The 20524-nt window shown below is 37.9% G+C and overlaps 1 protein-coding gene across 1 annotated transcript; it reads right to left on the bottom strand.

Annotated features, from left to right (window-relative positions):
* Positions 1-16501: 16501 nt before the first annotated feature.
* LOC124289969 (ankyrin repeat-containing protein DDB_G0279043-like) lies at positions 16502-19605 on the bottom strand. The gene is made up of 2 exons (XM_046726635.1): positions 19443-19605; positions 16502-16914 (listed from the first exon to the last, which is right to left on the bottom strand). The coding sequence occupies exons 1-2, from the start codon at positions 19603-19605 to the stop codon at positions 16502-16504; spliced, it is 576 nt and encodes a 191-aa protein (XP_046582591.1).
* Between the last annotated feature and the right edge of the window lie 919 nt (positions 19606-20524).

A 20524-nucleotide genomic window follows, 5' to 3' on the forward strand; every position in this document is an offset into this window, starting at 1 on the left:
TATGCTAAGCATGTGTGACAAATTGTCTTTTACATATAACTTTGTATTCGGGAGTAAAGCTGATGCAACATCAAATTGTTCCAAACTGTTCCACTTCATGTTACATTCCTGGTTGACAACGGTACAAGAATTTGTATCGAAACGTCACACTCACGAAATAAAGAAGTTGTCATCTACGAAAACCTAATGCTGTAACTTTTGTAGCACAAATATTTTTTTCTGCTACAATTCTCGTTGCTTCGAATATTTACTCGTTACTTCGAGTATTTTCTCGTAACTTCAATAATTTTATCGCTACTTTGAGTTCTTTTCTCGGTACTTCAAGTTTCTATCAAAAACTTGAAATTTCAAATATTTTCTCGTTACGTCAAGTTTCTGTCAAAAACTTTAAATTTCGAGTATTTACTCCTTGCTTCGAGTATTTTCTCGTTATTTCCATTTTATTTTTCGTTGCTTCAATTAATTTCTCGTTGCTTCGAATATTTTCTCGTTGCTTCAAGATTCTCACAAAAATTTGAAATTTCGAATACTGACTCGTTGCTTCGAATACTTTCTCGTTATTTCAAACATTTTTTCGTTGCTTTGATTAATTTCTCGTTGCTTCAAGTTTCTTTCAAAAACTTGAAATTTCGAGTATTTACTCGTTGCTTCGAGCATTTTCTCGTTACTTCAAGATTCTGAAAGAAAGTTGAAGAAACGAGAAAAATACTCGAAACAACGAGAAGGGGATGTCCTAAAACTCGGGCCGGGACGAGCCGGGTCAAGGAGGGCCAAGTATATAATTGGTTACTACATTTATTATCGAAAACCATGTCTACAATTAATTAATCCAGCTTACACCCATGACAATATGGGCAGCAAGAAGCCACACACGTGTGTCATAATAACCTTATTACGAGTAAATCGCTTAAAACTCAGGAAGACGAGTGGCCTGTGAAGTGACTAAGCAAGGTTACGTCTAAAAGAGAAGTCATTAAACGCAACAGGATTCAAAACGTATACATACTTAAGTCAATCCCGATATACATTTCAGTCGGCCCTGAAAGGTTTTTACAAATACTACATCAGAAGTAGAACCTCTATCAAAAGTGCTAAGTCTCTGACTTGTCCCGGGCCATCAAAAACAACTTAAACATCCTGAATTGTACATATATCTAGTTATATCTACCTAAAACCTCTTTATGAAGTCTCAGATTGAAGTAATTTAAACGATCACGTTGCTCAAAGAGGGGCCCTAAGCCTCATTCTAAACATGTCACAAGTCATCGGACCACAGTCATATGAATCCCTGTTTTCATATTTGTTTTGACTGTAGCGTTCCATGACAAATATCAAATCGAATCCCATCGAATGTTACCATTTAAAAAGTATGCCAGAAACACAGGCGAACAACCTGCCTAATATAACTTTTGTGTTGATGTCTTTTAAACCCCTTTCACGTACGAATCATAGTACTATGTATCACTCACACTCCGATATGTTTGTCAACATATACATGTAGTATGGATACACTCAGTTCGTCCGTTGCGTCAGTTTTTAAAAGTAAAGAAAGAAAAGAAATCGCCCATGCAAACAAACCACATGAAATAATAGCGACAAAGCCCGTTCCATATCCATAAGAAATCTCTTCGAAAAGTAGAGTCGATAGTACACATTCCGATTATATTATGAGCATTTGTTTTGGGTGGCTTTTTTTGGGAGGGGCGGTTTGTTTCAAGTGTGTGATTTTGTTTGTTGTTTAACGCAGCTTTCAGCAATGTACCTGCCATATGACTGTAAATATCGAGTCTAGACCAGACAATCCTTTGGTGGACATAATGACAGAGCATATGTTCATGAATCACTAGATACCAGGTGTTCTCGAAAAGGTAGGCGTATCCTGTCCCACCATATGGACATCCTAGGAATTGTTCACCTAGGAACGATTAGGGAACGTATGGTACAAGTCTAAATAGGGAACTGCAACGTGTACCATTTGTCACTGACACAACACATTTTGACAATGTTGCTACTTTATGTGTTGCAAGTATCTTTCCTTCACTGACTGCTTAGTGGTGGCATATAGTGCAGCTGTCAGTTTGGTCAGGAAAGAAGAAGATATGGTTTTAAAGAACAAATCAACATCTCGCAAGGGGAAATATGTGTGTGTGTGTGTGTGTGTGTGTGTGTGTGTGTGTGTGTGTATTTCAGAGACTATCCACTTTTCATTGACTCTATGTTTGGAATGGAGATGGAAAAGGGCTTCATTTTAACGGACCAATCATCTTTACATGTGGCATTTTGTAACAATACAAACTGATATTTAGGCAGATCTAATACCATTCTATAGTTATACCATTCAATGCTGGTTACATGTGTGAGGTTTAAGGTGCTTTTGGGAGCCCGGGCAAGACCAAACACATATAATACTATTTTGATGATATAGAAAGGATGGCATCACCTTACGCAACGTGTTTGCTTCACACACTACGCAGTAACTCTAGAAAATTAGCATAGCTGTAAAAGCTTTAACCTATATTTAAACATGTCACATTTACACGCTGACATTAGCCAATATCCACTTCGCATTAACATAAACGGCCTGTGCTGATTCAGCATGAGGTAATAATGGTTAATTAGGGAACCTCAATATTTCAATTAAGTAAAGAAATTGAGTCAAAACACTGTCACTTCCTGCACAGGGCGTCACACTCTAAGAGAAGTAAGTGACCTTCTCACATAGACACATCAAGGAAAACACATAACAAAAAGACGGTGTCTTTTCTACGTGACTCTCAGTATGTCGTCATAGTTTTCTTTTTATTTCATCGTTAAACATACATTTTCAATCAAAAAATACATTTAAGATGGCAGGAAGGGTTTCTCCCCCCAAAAATGTAGGTTTCGTTTTAATATTCTGCAATCCATTTTTAGCAGTACTCGGTGGCTCGGCCTGGCCCGGCCCGGCCCGGCCCGGCCCGAGTTTTCTTGGCCCGAGCTTTAGGCACTCCAAAAGAGAAGTTAATCGAAGCAACGAAGAAATAATTTAAGGAAACGAGTAAATACTCGACATTTCAAGTTTTTGACAGAAACTTGAAGCAATGAGAAAATATTCGAAGCAACGAGAAATTAATCGAAGCAATGAGAAAATAATTGAAGTAACGAGAAAATACTCGAAGCAACAAGTAAATATTCGAAATTAGAACTTTTTGAAAGAAACTTGAACCAACGAGAAAATATTTGAAATTTCAAGTTTTTGAAAGAAACTTGAACCAACGAGAAAATATTTGAAATTTCAAGTTTTTGAAAGAAACTTGAAGTTACGAGAAATTAATCGAAGCAACAAGAAATTAATTGAAGCAATGAGCAAATAATTGAAGTAACGAGAAAATACTTGAAGCAAGGAGTAAATACTCGAAATTTCAAGTTTTTGACAGAAACTTGAAGTAACGAGAAAATATTTGAAATTTCAAGTTTTTGAAAGAAACTTGAAGCAGCGAGAAATTAATCGAAGCAACCAAAAAATATTTGAAGTTACGAGAAAATACTCGAAGCAACGAGAAAAAACTCGAAGTAACGAGAAAATTATTGAAATAACGAGAAAATACTCGAAGTAACGAGTAAATACTCGAAATTTCAAGTTTTTGACAGAGACTTGAAGTAGCGAGAAAATATTCGAAATTTTAAGTTTTTGAAAGAAACTTGAAGCAACGAGAAATTAATCGAAGCAACCCAAAAAATATTTGAAGTTACGAGAAAATGCTCGAAGCAACGAGAAAAAACTCGAAGTAACGAGAAAATTATTGAAATAACGAGAAAATACTTGAAGTAACGAGTAAATAATCGAAGAAACAAGAGTTGCTGCAGAAAAAAAAATTTGTGCTACAAAAGTGGCAGCATTAGGCTTTGGTAGTTATCCACAAAGTCTGTCTATTTTGTTCCGGTATTCACACTAAGGAGTCTTCCATCACTTTGGTGACACACAGTATTGCTTGGAGTGCTTATGACGTCAGTGGGTGTGGATGTACGATTACGTTTTTCTTTGATGAAATTGTTTGTTGTACATCTTTAGTATATCATATAACTTCAAAAAGAACAGGCATTTCCAATTTCTAAAAAAGAAATTAAAAAAAGGAAGAGTCAAAGATATGGGCATAATGAGCACGACCAAATTTCCAGTCTGAGTGAAATCCTCATGCTGTTGATCACTGGATTGTCTGGTCCAGACTCGATTATTTATAGACCACCGCCATATAGCTGGAATATTGTTGAGTGCGGCGTTAAACAACACGCCAACCACCCAACATGTTGTATGTATATATTTTATGAATTCAACAAGCCTATTTGTCAGGAGGAACAATGAGTGAGTGATTGAGAAATATTTTTGTATTACAAGATATGAGGCATTGTAAAAAGAAGGATGCTGAAAATCACTAAATTCCCAAGCAAATATCACATTCAAGGGCAAAACCTGACTATTGAGATAAAATTATATTTTTGTTGTTGTCATATGCTTAAATTGAATGGTTAGAAACTGTTGTAAAAAGTTCTGTTAAGCGAGGAACATTATCATAAAAACTCTGTCAGATAAGTGCAAAGTCTACAGTTGCACATTCAAGCAAAATGTGCTTGATTGTTATTTGACTATTGCAAGGGATGCAAGGCTTTGTTTGTGGTATCGGTTCCTAAAACATTCGCTCGATATATTCTCTAAATATTATTCTGTTAGTGATTATATGTGAATGTAAAATGTTACTTGATTTAACAGACAATGGTGACGTACGTTTGATAAGTTCCTGGCATTTATGTTCACACATACATTGTTCACGTTGTTGCCGAATCAGTTCCGATCAATCTTTAGCTGCCAGTAGAGCATTATGAGACATTTGGCTTCTGTGTTATCAGCGTTAACAGATAATACTTCATATCAGTTCCCATCATGGGAAACCGTGCCAGGATAGAGTCCCAGCACAGTGTTGTCTGTGAGTGGCGACTAAATGGAAGGAACCTGGCTTCTTACAAATGCACTATCGAAACTTAACTAATCTTTAAGTCAAATGCACTATCGAAAATCCCGTCCTCTTCAATAACATGCTCTCACAAAAACCAGGATAAAATCATACATTATAAGTTGTTCACTGGTCTCGAGGGGGACATGGGCTGATGTACCCTCGATGTTTGTTATGTTATGTTATGTGTGAGGCAAGATAATATGAAATAGAAACGCGTATCTCCACGTATATTTCCTGACATCTAATGAACTTATTGTACGAAGTGTGAAGTGAGTGAGTGATTGAGTATGGTTTTGCTCCGCTTTTAGCATTATTTCAGCAATATCATGGCGGGGAACCCCAGAAATCCCTCCTTCCCCCTCCCCTACCTCACTGACTCATTCAGCAGGGACAGGGACCAAAGTGAGAGAATTCTGTAAGGAGAGAGACATCATTAATGACAGTGATACTGTTTCTATCGAGAGGGCTCACAGATTGAACTCTAAAGGCACTAACCGACCGATAATTGTTAAATTTGCATCCTACAAAGATAAGCAGAGGGTAATTAAGTCGGCCCGGCTTAAACTTAAAGGCGACAAACAACATCGGGTATCGGAAGACCTTACAGAGAGGGTACGATGGATAAGATCACAACTGTTCCCTGTGATGGAGAAAGCGCGAAGCGAAGGCAAATTTTCGTTTATGAGTTATGATAAGCTTATCATTGAAGGCAGTGTGTATGCGTATGACGAAGCTAGTGATAATGTCAGGCAGGTCGGACAGGGAAGAACTGGGAGCGACGACAACCATCGGGACCTACGTCATCGACACAACCCCTTTCGTCCCCCAGCTAGGATACCGGCCGTGACCTCAGTGACCAAAATCATACTCAACCTTGTAACATTGAGAACGATAGAACCGAACTGACTACTAACTCTCTTGTTTTATCTTTTCTTTCCTGGAACATTCACGGTTTACATTCAAAATTGGAAAATTACGATATTTATAGACTGTGCAAAACTTTTGATGTATTCTGTTTTCTGGAAAGAATGTGTCCGCCGGCAAGCGATGCATATGATAAGCTCGAAAATGTATTTAACCTTTATAAATGTTTCATTGTAGATGCTAAACGAGAAAGTGAACGAGGTAGATTTTCAGGAGGAATCAGTGTTTTCATTAACCACCAAGTAGTTTCTTATTTTCAGAGACTTTATGATCAATGGGCAAATGTTATTGTTTTCAAACTGAACGCAAAAGTGTGTCCTACCACCATATTTGTTTTATTTGTATACATTCATCCCGAATATTCAAAGGAGTATGCACATGCAGATGAGGATGGAATTTCAGCTCTTGAGAAGACGCTTTTGCTTATCTTATCAGACTATGGAGAGGATATTAGTTTTATCCTAATGGGAGATTTCAATGCCCGAACTGCAGATGAAACAGATTGCATAATAAATGACGACATGCACTATTTGCCGCTTAACGATGATTATAGAGAAGATTCATTTGATATACCAAGAAACTCCTGTGGTACACAAATCAACAACTATGGTAGAAGTTTTCTAAACTTGTGTAAAGTGTTCAACCTCCACATAGTAAATGGGAGGACATTGGGAGATGTACATGGTAACTTTACATTCATATCGCGAGCAGGAGCCAGTGTGGTGGACTACGTCTTAGTATCAAGTACTATATTTCCTAAAATCAGTGACATGACTGTGATTCCAAGATCAGAATCTGACCATATGCCTATAGCATGTACATTTAATGACGTCATAAGGAAAGATACTGCACCAGTGTCTGGATCAGACATGCCAGTCTACACGATGCCCAGATACAAATACAGCCATACGGACAAAGAACAATTATCTAGCGTTGTTGCAAACGACAAGATAAATGTACTGATATCTGAATTTCTGGAATACTTAAACTTGGATATAAATCGTGCAGTTAGCAAATTATCAGACGTCGTGGCAGCAACAGGAAAACGAGTATTACCACGTAATTCAAACTCTAGTCAAGCTCCTAAACAACCTCCCTGGTTTGATTATGAGTGCCAACAACTTAAAACGGCGAAATACAGGTGTCTCCACAAGTTCAGGACGTTTAATTGTGATAAAAACAGAAATTATTATATTGATGCAAAGCATGCCTTCAAAGAAAGTTGTAAACTTAAGAAAATTGGATACAACAGAAAAATTGAAGATGGCATCACCGTTGCGGCGGCACGTGGGGACTGTAAAGAATTCTGGAGTAAAGTAAAACAGGCATTCCGAACAAACATTGATTCATGTATTTCCGCCGCTGACTGGCAAGCCTACTTCACTGATCTGTTAAATCCATAAATAGAAGTAACTGCCTCGGAGTTTGACCAACAAGTAAAACACTTCCTCGAACATCACTCGTGTAAGGACTGCGATGGGCTTGCGCACCAAGATATTTATTTAAACAGTGAAATCTCTGAAGAAGAAATTAGAAAATCTATATATGATCTTAAATCAAATAAATCACCAGGCACTGACGGGATACCCCCAGAACTGTACAAACTATCATGTAATATTTTAATTCCATATGTGAAGATGCTATTCAACAAGATTTTGGACAATGGTCGGTTTCCTACAAACTGGAATATCCGCGTTATTATACCACTGTTTAAATCTGGATCCAAGAAAGAACCATCGAATTATAGAGGAATATCAATACTAAATTCAATGGGAAAACTTTTTATTTCAATTATAGAGAAAAGATTAAGGACGTGGGTTGAGTTAAACGAAATATTATCCGAAAGTCAAGCTGGTTTCCGCCCTCAATATTCAACTACTCACCATATTTTTACTCTTCAGGCTTTGTGTTCGAAATATTTGTGCAAACCCAAAGGTCGTTTCTACTGTGGTTTCGTTGACTTTAAAAAGGCATTTGACTTTGTGGACAGAGATAAACTGCTATATATTTTGATTCAACGCGGCTGTCACGGAAAGATAACTATGTTGCTTAAAAGTATGTACGCATCGGTGAAAGCCAGTGTAAGAGTGAATACTGATTCAAGAACTGAAACTTTTGATACTTCCCGTGGAGTGAGACAAGGGTGTATTCTCAGCCCCCTCCTCTTCCTTCTCTTTATTAATGAATTTGCAACAGAGCTCTACCAATCAGGCAACAATGGAATTTTTGTTACGCAAGATATACAAGATCTATTACTGCTAATGTTTGCTGATGACATCGTCCTTTTTGCTACCAGTGTAATAGGTCTACAGCGCCAGCTTAATATCCTGGAATCATTCTGTATCAAATGGGGATTACAGCTGAATCTTATCAAAACAAATATCATAGTGTTTCGCAACGGAGGAATTCTGAGACATTCTGAAAAGTGGACTTTTTGTAAAAATCCTCTTAAGGTGGTTACATACTATAAATATCTCGGCATAATATTTTCACCTAGGCTCGTGTGGACAAAGGCCTGTGAAACACTTGCTCAACAAGCAAGTAAAGCCTGCCTCTCTGTTTTCAGACTTTTTAACAAGTATCAAGAACTAACCTATTCAAGTGCAAGAACTATATTTGATCGAAAAGTGGCACCTATACTACTATTCGGCTCGGAAATATGGGGACATAAATATTCTGATGTAATCGAGAGGGTCCATACTATGTATTTCAAACGATTTCTGAAAATTGGAAAATGTGCTTCAAACAAAGCCACACTTGGGAACTTGGACGTCACCCCATCTACGTATTAACACAGATTCGAGTAATCAAGTTTTGGTTCAAGATACTCAGTATGAATGAACAACGTTATCCCCTGCAGTGCTACAGAATGCTAAAAACATTTGATGATATGGGCAGAACAAACTGGGCATCCAATGTTAGAAACTTATTATTCAGAAACGGGTTTTCTCATGTCTGGTTAAACCAGGGCGTTGCTAACGTCCAGCTATTCATGTATACTTTCAAACAACGATTGAAGGATATCGCCTACCAAACTTGGCACAACGAAATCAACAGCTCCACTTTTTTCAGTCATTATTCACAGGTTTAACATGAACTTTGCCTGGAGTCCTACATAACAGAACTAAAATATAAACATCTGATCCGTGCACTTATCAAGTTTCGTATTTCGAATAACAATTTTAAAGTGAACATGTACAGACTTAATGAGGATGGCCCACGTACGAACTACTTGTGTTCATTCTGTGATGCCGCGGAAACAGAAACTGAGAATCACGTATTCTTCCGATGTGTCAAATATCAGCGGTACAGAGACAGTTACTTCAAACAATTACAAAATGTCTACAAAGGCCCACTCACTCTGCAGTCAATTTTGCAATCCAAAAACCCCCAAGTTATATACTGCACAGCACTGTTTTTACATTATGTTTTTAAAGTAAGATCCCAATGCTAATTATGACCACTGTTTCACGAAACTGCCAAAGTTTGTGACTGTATTATAGGCCATGAGGCCGATATTACGAATAAACTTCCGTCTTTCAGCAGGGACAGGGGTCGGTGTGATCTCCTTTCCTTCCTTATTGTTTGGGCATTCGTGAAGAGCAACCTCCTCGTCGTGAGTGCTGCGTAACACTAATAGCTCTCTCTCTCTCTCTCTCTCTCTCTCTCTCTCTCTCTCTCTCTCTCTCTCTGTCTCTCTCTCTCTCTCTCTCTCTCTCTCTCTCTCTCTCTCTCTCTCTCTCTCTCTCTCTCTCTCTCTCTCTCTCTCTCTCTCTCTCTCTCTCTCTCTCTCTCTCTCTCTCTCTCTCTCTCTCTCTCTCTCTCTCTCTCTCTCTCTCTCTCTCTCTCTCTCTCTTTTTAAAAAGAAAACACCCTAAATATCAACGATATCTAATATTTTTCTGACTCGCTTTCTTGACCTTGCAGCTATAAAAGATATCTCTTGTAAACATCCACTTCTAATCGAAATATTTGAATTCTATATTGATCTTGCTACTGGCCAATACACTATCGTCCTCTGCTGGATACTGTGTTGGCATTTCTGGTAACACAAGGGCCGATTTTGCTGCTAAGGCAGCACTCAACAAATCTGTGACACTACTTCTGATCCGATAACTATGATTACAAAGATTCCATTAGATCTTGTTTCCGTGATTTAATGAAAAAGAAGTAGGACACTCAAGTAGGTATCAATCATTTACATGAAATTAAACCAACCATCGGCTATACGTACTTGAGTTGTCAGTTCGGATTTGAGGAGGTCATTATGCGATAATGTTGCATTGGCCATACTAAATATACACACGAATGCTTAAAAGGTGAGGATCCTCCGTTTTGTATCCTTGTGAGGAACGAATAACGGCAAGCATGTCCTGCTTGACTGTTGATTTTGATAAGGAGACAACTTCTTTATGCAGGTGATGTGACGTTTGACAGCGATACAAGAATCTGTATCAAACCTTCGCATCACCTGAATACAATGTAACTCAATGTAATAAGTGATTAAATCATGTTTTTCATTGATTCATATTCGATACACAGCCTATTTCCTTTCAAATTCATTAAGGACCTGTGAAGATCAGGGGTAGAATAGGTCTCCAGCAACCCATGCTTGCCATAAAAGGCGACTATGCTTCTCCTAAGATCCGACTAACGGGATCGGGTGGTCAGGCTCGCTGACTTGGTTGCCACATGTCATCGGTTCCCAATTACGCAGATTGATGCTCATGCTGATGATCACTGGATTGTCCGGTCCAGACTCGATTATTTACAGACCGCCGCCATATAGTTGGAATATTGCTGAGTGCGGCGTAAAACAAAACACACTCACTCACTCAAATTCATTGAGCATAGTTTTATTTACAGTATCCAACTTTTGCTATCAAATAATTGTATTTAATTTATTCTTGAAGTGAGATAGAGTTGGTGATTTGTTTGGTAGCTTTCATTTATATATGATATTTGGCAAGTAGCAGTATCATCAGTTTGATATGTGGATGAACAAGCGAGAAGGATCAGATCAACCTGGAAATTCTCTGGATGTTGTTTGCCGGCTGACCTGGTTGGCAGAGCAAAGTGGAAACTACACGTGATATGGTTTACAGAGCGTCACGTTAGAACCGGCAGACATCTTGGCTTAAGCGACTACAATGTGGAAGCACTTAGTCGTTGATAGGTTCTCATAGCTCCATCTGACTAATATTTAGGTTTCAGCGACTATAAAATGGAAGAATCACGAGAGTAGCTGATAAGGTCCCGTGAGGACATAGATATTGAATGTCAAGAGATGTCATGTTAATAATTTACAGGGATTGGGTGTTTTGCAGATACATTTGACTTTTCATCACTACATGTCTTGTTAAGCATCGATTGGTAACTGAACTAAACGCTCTATCGGCGGCATTAGGAACTAAACGCTCTATCGGCGGCATTAGGGACAACATTAACATCATATATCTGAAGGTACAACATACATCAACAACTTCGCCGATCAGTGAGAACAGATATCAGATTACAATAGTCAATTTTGAAGCATGTTGCTATGGATACACATTTAGAAAGGTGGTCAAATGTAACGCATGTTATATTTGGGATTGCACTTTTTCAGCAAAGTAAAGAGAAATGGCATTGTGTATTCATAGTTTTCGGCCCTGGGAGTCGTGCCAATTTACACTTCGCAATGGGGAACACAAACCCCAAAACAATATTTATCAAACTGGAGACCGATATCGTTACTAAATATGTCATACAAGATCGGTTCGGCAACAGAAGCAAATAGAATTAAAAGGGTATTGGCCTCAATTATTAACAAAGATCAAAAATTGAATATATTGGAGAATGGACAAGACTGTACGACATAATGGATTATACAGAAACTATGGAAATTCCTGGAATGTCACTACTGATCGATTTCGAAAAAGCCTTTTAACTCCGTAGATTGGAATTTCAATGAAGAGGTTTTCGCGTTTTTCAATTTTGGGGAATCTAAAAGAAAATGGATCAAGACTTTATATTGTAATATAAGCTCGTCAGTATTAGAAAATGGCTTTGGTTCTGACTTCTTTAATATAACTGGAGGCTGTAGACAAGGGGATCCCCTTTCACCTTTTATCTTCATTATATGCGCTGAAATTCTATCTGCAATGATTCGAAACAATCCAAAGGTAAAAGGTATAACAATTGGAAACACAGAATATCTAGTCTCCCAGTTTGCAGTTGATATATCCCTTGTCTTAGATGGCACTGAAAAGTGTCTACAATATGTTTTACAAATATTGGACGACTATGCTTCCTTTCCGGTCTGAGAATAAATGTAAGCGAAACAAGAATCATTTGGATAGGATCTCTCAGAGGATCAACCAACATTTTAGGCCAAAAATGGAAACTTAACTGGTCCCAAGCTGGCTTTACTATTCTCGGTATTGTATTCTCTCTAAACCTAACTAAGATGGCTGGAAGGAACTATAAAGACAAACTTAACAAAATAAAAAGACAAATACAAATATGGACAGCTCGAACCCTTACACCCCTCGGTATGATTACAGTCCTGAAATCCTTAATTTTGCCAACAATAAAACACTTATTTTACGCCCTACCTAACCCACCAAATGACATTATTAATGATTCTTCTTTCCTGATAAGATTAAACATGACATCATAAAACAAAAATATGAGGAAGGCGTTTTAAGAATGCCCGACATAAATAGACTGTCAATGCTAAAAAAATTGCGTGGTTTAAGAGAATGTTTTTAAAGGACTCCAAATTGACTGCGATCTTTACCTACAATGTGTCACAAAACGTACAAGATATCCTGCAGAAGGGAGAAGCATTCATAAAACAAAGTATACATATCAAAAGTTTAATGAGCGAACTAGAAACCATTTAAAACGAACTTCTTAGAATATGTAAACCTAGTAAAAGCAGTTTCTTGAACAACTTTTTTGGTGGAGTCCGGAAAATTTTCAAATATAAGAAAGCTGTTGGGTATTAGTAAATGATAAACATGTGTACTATATATATTTATCTGGCAATTTTGTACAATGATCAAATTTGCAATTCATCGGTCCGTTTCTGACTCAAACGGACTGTAAACACTATCTTAAAACATACAACATACCATTTGGAGAAAACTTGAATTACCCTTCATTCCTTATCACATTCAAGACATCTTTAGAAATAAGAAAGGTTGTAAGACATATTGCGATATATATTTATTCCAATTTTAGACTCTGCTATATATAGGTATAAAAAGAAATAGGAAGATGAACTTGAAAAAGATATAAGTGAAAAGGAATGGAAATCCTATCAAAAGATTATACTTCGAGCTCATACAAATTCAGACTTAAATTTCAATATTCTTTAGTGCATAGCTGACTGGCTGGCTGAGTATGGTTTTACGCCGTTTTTAGCAATATTCCATCAATATTACGACGGGGGACACCGGAAATGGGCTTCACAAATTGTACCCATATGGGGAATCGAACCCGGGCCTTCGGCGTGACGAGCGAACGCTTTAACCACTAGGCTACCACACCGCCCCCTTTAGTGCATAGAAACTTGACAACGAACCTACTTTTGTTTAAGATAGGATATATAAATAGTAAGTTATGCTCATATTGTAAAATGTACCAGAAAGCGGAATTCATCTCTTTTACGACTGTCCAAAATCTAGAAACATATTCAGTTGCTGGTGATTTATGGCCCGTTCTTATATTGTACTGTTGTCTCTCGTGATATATTTTTATGATAGAGTACTAGTTTTAAATTAAGAGCAGTGATATTCTAGTAGTTTTACTACTCTCACTCACTCACTAGGAACATATGGAATCAATTTCCCAATTGGATAAGAACAAAAACAGATATCACACTGAATATCGATAAGATGAAAATCACATTTGGATTCTCTGAAAAAGGAACAATGTCCTTAATCTCCTGATAACAGTTGTCAAATTTACTCTCTTTAAAATACGAATATAAACTTGTACACCAAGTTTCGATATGACCAGAAAGGAAATGAGTAAAATTTACAATATCGATAAATCACATGCCATCTCTGCTTGTAATTTTACCAAATTTGTTGGATTCTGGTCTGATTGCCATCAATCATTTGATTGACATTAACACACAACCGACCCTTTTTCTACTTCATTCGTTATATGCTTGTCATGTGAGATACATTTTGTACCTAAAAAATATGAATAAAAAAGAAAAAAAACAAACAAACAAACAAACACAAAGTCCGTATTGTAGACTACCAGTTGTGCAACTTTCATTTTTGTGGAAACCGCGTTGTCTTAGTTGGTTAGACGGCTGACTTTGTCTGCTGGCAATTCGGTGCCTGACTCCTGGGTTGTGGGTTCGAATCCCACATGGGACTCAACCCAATAAAAGTATTATAATATGCACTATACTGTAATCCCAAATATAACGTGTTATTGTTTGTGCTAGGTAGTAACATAATGTTTTTTTCACATTTCGGATAAGTTTCGTTGAGTTCCGACTACAAAAAGTAAATTCAGTTTGGTTAAGGGTAAAAATATTGGTGAAATAGCTGTTTTCTCTTCTTTTTAAAAAATGTAGGGAATCGAACCTGAGTCTCCATCATGGCCAGCGGACGCTTTAACCATTGGGTTAGTCCACCCTTATTTGACCATAAACCTGACCCAACTAAAACAGCTATCATAAACAACCATGCATGATGATGGGCTCTCTTAGTTACTAACGTGTCTTATTAAGAAAAACAACAGCCAGTCAAGCAGCAAGTTAATGTTGTTCGGTGTTCCGAGGAAACATCCGTATCAGACACGTTGTGTGAATTGCATCTTGGTTGAATTCTAATATGTCTTACTGTCAAGCATAAACCTGTTTCAAGAAGGTAGATATCCTGAATAAGGAATTGCGATGGAGTTTAACTATTGGAGACACAATTCGGCCAGATGGTTAAATTCAGGCAAATACCCTAAGCTGAGGAGAGAGTGGGTGAGTTTGGGGTTACGCGGCTTTTAGGAATATCATAGCAATATCACGGAGTCCGACACCAGAAATGGGCTTCACACATTTTGCCCATGTGGGGAATCAAACCCGTGTGAGAACGCTTTAACCACTAAGCTACCCCGCCCCTCCCCAAGTCGAGGAGGTCTACAAGAACAGGACTAAAAACTGGCATCTCCACCGTCCTGGCTAAAATGTGTATACATCTGAACATAAGATCAACAAAGTCCGAGCAAAACTCTGGAGTCCGTTACCGTAAACTTTCATTAATAACGATACCGTTCTATTGTCGAGGCTTCCACACTATTTTGGGACGGCAGGGTAGCCAAGAATAGTTTTTGTACAGAGTATATATACAACGCATATAGAAATATGTAAGCAGGTATACATTGTTGATACAAATGGGTTCTCCAATTATTACATGTAAAGTATCACAAGTTAGACAAGGTCATCAGGATAATTAACTGCGAATAATGTAGATCATGATCTAGCCAAGAAGTTAAAGCGTTCACTCGTCCCTCGGTTGCCTACATGGGTACAATGTGTGAAGCCCACTTCTGGTGTCACCAGCTGTGATATTGCTGTAATATTGCTAAAAGCGGCACTTACTTCACAATTGATAAAATGAGAAGCACAATACGCTTAATGCATGCCATTGAAGATACCTGGAGATGCCCCTTTCTGAAACAGTTCTCGTACACACTGTATGATTTCATCCTGATTTTGGTGAGAGTATGTTATTGACGCGGACGGGGCTTTAGTTAAGTTTCGATAGTGCATTTGAAATGTGCCACGTTCAGTCACCCATCACAGACAACACTGTGCTGGGACTCTATCCTGGCACGGTTTCCCATGATGAGAACTGATATGACGTATTATCTGTTAACGCTGATAACACAGGACCCAAATGTCTCATAATGCTCTACTGGCAGCTGCAAGATTTATGGGAACTGATTCGGCAACAACAATGTATGTGTGAACATAAATGCCAGCAACCGAACAGATGTACCTCAACATTGTCTGTTAAATGAAATAACATTTTACATTCACATATAATCACTATTAAAATAATATTTAGAGAATGATGCTTGTAAGAATATATGAAAATGTTGAGTGAATATTTTTTCAAATTTTGGTTTGTTTGTATGTTGTCTGGCGGCGGTCTGTAAATAATCGAATGACCATGCAATCCAGTAATCAAGACATATTTTCCAAATTTGATTATATCAGCTATTGGATAAAGATCCATGGAACTTGCTATCATCAATGTTGTCTGTCCAAGATTATCTTTTCTGGTGACGTCTAATGTGTTTCTGTTTGTTAGGATATACTCGACCATTTGGATCGTATATCCCTTCTGATGAGTGGAATATTAGATCTGTCTGTGGTTAGTTGGTATGCTGTTTGACGCCACACTCGGCAATAGTCCAGCAATATGGCGGGAGTCTGTAAATAATGTAGTACGGACCAGACAATGCAGTGATCAGCAGCAATTTACACACTTTGGATACGATGACTTGTCAACCAATTTAGAGAGCCTGACCACCTGATCCCGTTAGTCTTTCAGCTTTAAGCTGTTGCTGCAATGTCCCTTTTAAGATTTTCTTCTAATAAATTCAGCTATTCTATCATAGCCCTCGGACGTTGCTACCATCAAAGGCGTCTGTCCATCATCATCCTTTCTGTTGACGTCTAAAGTGTTTCTGTGGTTGAGGACATACTCGACTACTTGGATCATTTCTCCTTTAACGGCCAAATGAAGAATGTTGCTGCCAGATTTATCTATCACTGTCATGTCAGCTCCATGACGAGCAAGTAACTTGAACATATGTAAACGTCCAGTCTTTGCTGCATACATTGCTGGTGTTTGTCCGTCCACGCCTATGACGTCCAAATCAACCTTCTCACTGTCCAAGAGCTTTTCTAATCCTGCATAGTCCCCCTCTTCGACTAGTTTTTGTACTTTGTTATTTTCTCTGGAGCGGTCTTGAGGTGCTCCCTCTGTTGCTGCAACACACAAAGTGCACATGCGTGAAATCGAGAACACGTATCAAGAAAGGCAAGTTTATTTGCTGGAATCATCTTCTGGTTTTGTTTTGGAGTTCTCTCTAAAATCATTGTGAGTTTGACACAAAATTACTGACATAGTACATTTAACACTTCAGTGAGTTTTAGGTTTAGTCACATTGGCAGTAATCCAGCCATATAAGGACTAAAACAAGGCAATAAAACATCTTGATTATCACATACATGGATCTAAAACTGGCATGTAAACCTAAAACCCTCGACAATACAATATATAGCAGGCTATAGATCGCCAAAAACTGAACGTTGTTCACCATAATAAGGACCATGGGGACTTAGGTTCTGCACCATCGCCTCATCTGTTGGCAGTTGTGCTGTTTAAGAGGGCTAAACTATTTAACAATTAAATTCAGAATGCTTGGAAGCAGTTTCTGCATTTGTTTGTTGGAGAAGTATAATGAATGGTAAAATGGTGCCATTGTCTGGTATCTTTATCTGAAACCTAAGCAGATGTAATAAAGCAAACGGTATCCAGAATCAAGGTAAAAGCAGACTTAAAGATACTCTGAACACTTTTTTCTATTCCATTGTTTCTCAATCAATATAATGAAAGGAATAACGGTTCCATTCATTGTGAACCTTCCTAAAACGGAGTGCCATGATAACGGGTGTCTCAGTTTAAGGTTGCACCCGTGAAGATTGGGTGATAGAATTGGTCTTCAGCAATTCATGCTGATTGTAAGTGGCGACTAACGGGATCGTGTGGTTAGGTTCGAATATTTACAGACCGCGGCCATATAGTTGGAATATTGCTGAGTGTTGCGTTAAACAACAAACATCAAGAGCATCGATCTACATATTTGGACAAGCAGGTGGTATTTTACTGGCTGGAACCGACATATATGCAACCTAACCAAATCAGGACGTGAATATAACACGTCAGTGAAAAGGATACCCAGACTTGTTTTTCCACACAGACAAATGATTCCACTTGGTGTAAAAGGCAAAAGTGCTGTGAAAAATTATATGAACAGATCACTGGAAACCACATGTATTGGCGAATAGCTCTAACAGCTAACACGGCTCTGATTAGTTAAGTAGCATAGGGGACGTTATCAGACAGGATCACTATCACATGTTACCACTGCCGATAACCACTGGACTTGGAATGAATAACAATTCCTGGAGTGAGTGAGTGAGTGAATTAAGATTTTTAGTCACATCGGAAATATTTCAGCCATATCGTGACTAAAACAGTTATACAGAGTGCAATTCCTGGAAATTTCCTCAAATTACAATCAGTACAGTTTGTTATGAAATATATCAAAACTACTCACGGAAATAGAAATATTTTTTTTCGTACTTTTGAACACAACTAAAGTTTGATTGTTAAATATCCTATGACAATCATCTTTCCTTATCACTTTTTGTACAATCACCCGAAATAGATGAGTTTATAGGAGAGCAACTAGTGTCATTTTTACACCTTCAAATTTCGGTTGTTCAGAATTTAGTATAACCCAGAAAGTTAATCTCTTAAAACAACATGCACCATCAGCACCCCGACATCAAAGGATTTTTACTGTAATAACGAATGTCTACTTCCAGGTAAGACACCGAAATTTCATCAGTCAAAATGTACGTTTCTTATGCAAGCTATAGTATGCAAGTTACATGTACACTCCATAGCGTAATATATTTTATGAAAAACGTCATATACTATTCATACGTTATTTCTTTTATCCTCATTAATATAGAAAATAATTGAGTAAGGTTTTTCTCAGTCCATTTTTCATGCCTGTGCGCTTGTTGAAAGTTTACTTTTTTCATGAGTTCATTCATAGCTTTGCACAATCGCTATGGCAACGCACATACAAATACATCTTCCCCGTCTAACCAGTGCTGAGGGTAGTTGTTACCACCCGTTGTTGATTGTGATGTAAGTTGTAACATGTTTCTTAATTTGTTGGTAATATGCAAATGTTTGTTATTTTTCCCTGTAAAATGGTATTTTGGATGGTGATAAAAGGACCAAATTAAAGGCCTAGTTGTGAAAAATAGAGTTATTTCAATATTTGTTAAACCTACCTTTCAATGAAGTAATAAACAAATAAAGACCCAAAAACATTTCATTTTTATTTCCGTGAGTACTTTAGTTCGTTAGTCGCTCTCGAAAAGTTATGAGACAGAAACCGACTCCGCCCACTGATACCCGATCGACAAGATGCCGAATAATATCCATGTAAACGACTTGAGTGCGAACACATGACCCTGATTGTTATATCATACTAAGTATGTGTACAGCTAAGATCCTTAGAAACTGAACCAGCAAAACCAAATATTGAAAAACACCCCACACAAGTGCTAGACAAAAGAACATTTGTTATGTTTACAAACGGATGTATAATCGGCATATATTCTGGTGCATCCTCTCCACACAGGGTTCAAATACCGAATAGATTCATTATGGAATTTACTTATTCAGGCGTACTTCGGGCCTTAGTCGTCACTTTCTGAATCGGTCTCGGTGTCTGAGTCACTTGCCAGTCCTACTTCGATCACGATTCTGTCAATTTCTTTTTCTACTGCAATTTCCCGTGGCCAGTAGCCATCTTCAATGGTTTTAACATGTTTACAACATTCTGACCATTCCTTGGCACCGATTGCAGACATTCTCTAGTTTATGGCAACTCTTAGAGAAGATTTTGTGAACTGCAAGTTTTGTTTAGGAACATGATTTTTGACATTGGCCCAAATCAACTCAATTGGGTTCAATCCTGCGTGGTAAGGAGGAAGACGTAGTACATCATGGCCGTGTTGTTTCAACATAGTGTCTTCTCTATAGACAGGGCCCGATTTGTTGGATTTTGGACACAACAGTCGGCTTTGAGCATTTTATCGTCAAATGCAATAGTGTGTCTTTGTAACCAAGCTTTTATGTTAGCCTTTGTCGGACATTTGTCCACTTGCTTGCCGTGGTATGGCGCATTATCCATAACAATGACGGAGTGGGGTGGAATGTGTGGGATAATTTTTCCTGCAGCCATTTGGTCAAAATTCATCTCGTCATTATAATCTGCTGATTTAAGCTTTGAGTCAAATACAAGTAAAGCATTTGGTACAAAACCGTTTTCGGAACCTGCATGAACAACAATAAGCCGAGGTACGGTACCGGACGGAGGCTGAACACCACTTATCACAACCTTACCATCAAGCTGCCAACATTTTGGGACAATGTGGTGTACATGCAACCTTGTTTTTTTATTGCACGTAAGTATTGCAAGTATTACCTAAACCCCATATCTTTCAGATTTTTTCGAAAGCATTCCTTTGAATCCTGGTAATGCAATTGGCTTCTTGCCATATCATATATCACATCTAGAGTAGGCAGTTGCTTTTGTACTCCATATAAACTTTGTACAAGTTGACGGACTGCACACCGGTCAAAATCATTAAGTTTGTGCTTGGAAGTTTTTTGGTTTGCGCAACTTGGTTGTACTAATAAAAGTAGGCCTACTCACACCCCTATCGCCTTCAGCTTTAATACGTTTTAAAGTTGCTTTGGAAAGACCAGTAGCCAGGCTACATTTTG

The sequence above is a fragment of the Haliotis rubra genome, unplaced genomic scaffold, assembly GCF_003918875.1.
Source record: "Haliotis rubra isolate DU_JTF1 unplaced genomic scaffold, ASM391887v1 Scf453, whole genome shotgun sequence".
Lineage (NCBI taxonomy): Eukaryota > Metazoa > Mollusca > Gastropoda > Lepetellida > Haliotidae > Haliotis > Haliotis rubra.

What these genes read in the sequence shown, in the direction of transcription:
- LOC124289969 (XM_046726635.1), bottom strand. Translation starts at nt 19,605, where the DNA reads ATGTCTGCAATCGGTGCCAAGGAATGGTCAGAATGTTGTAAACATGTT. An exon ending in CACCGAGACCGATTCAGAAA is followed by an intron (nt 16,915 to 19,442) that starts GTGACGACTAAG and finishes TGTGTGTTGCAG; the next exon opens with CAACAGAGGGAGCACCTCAA.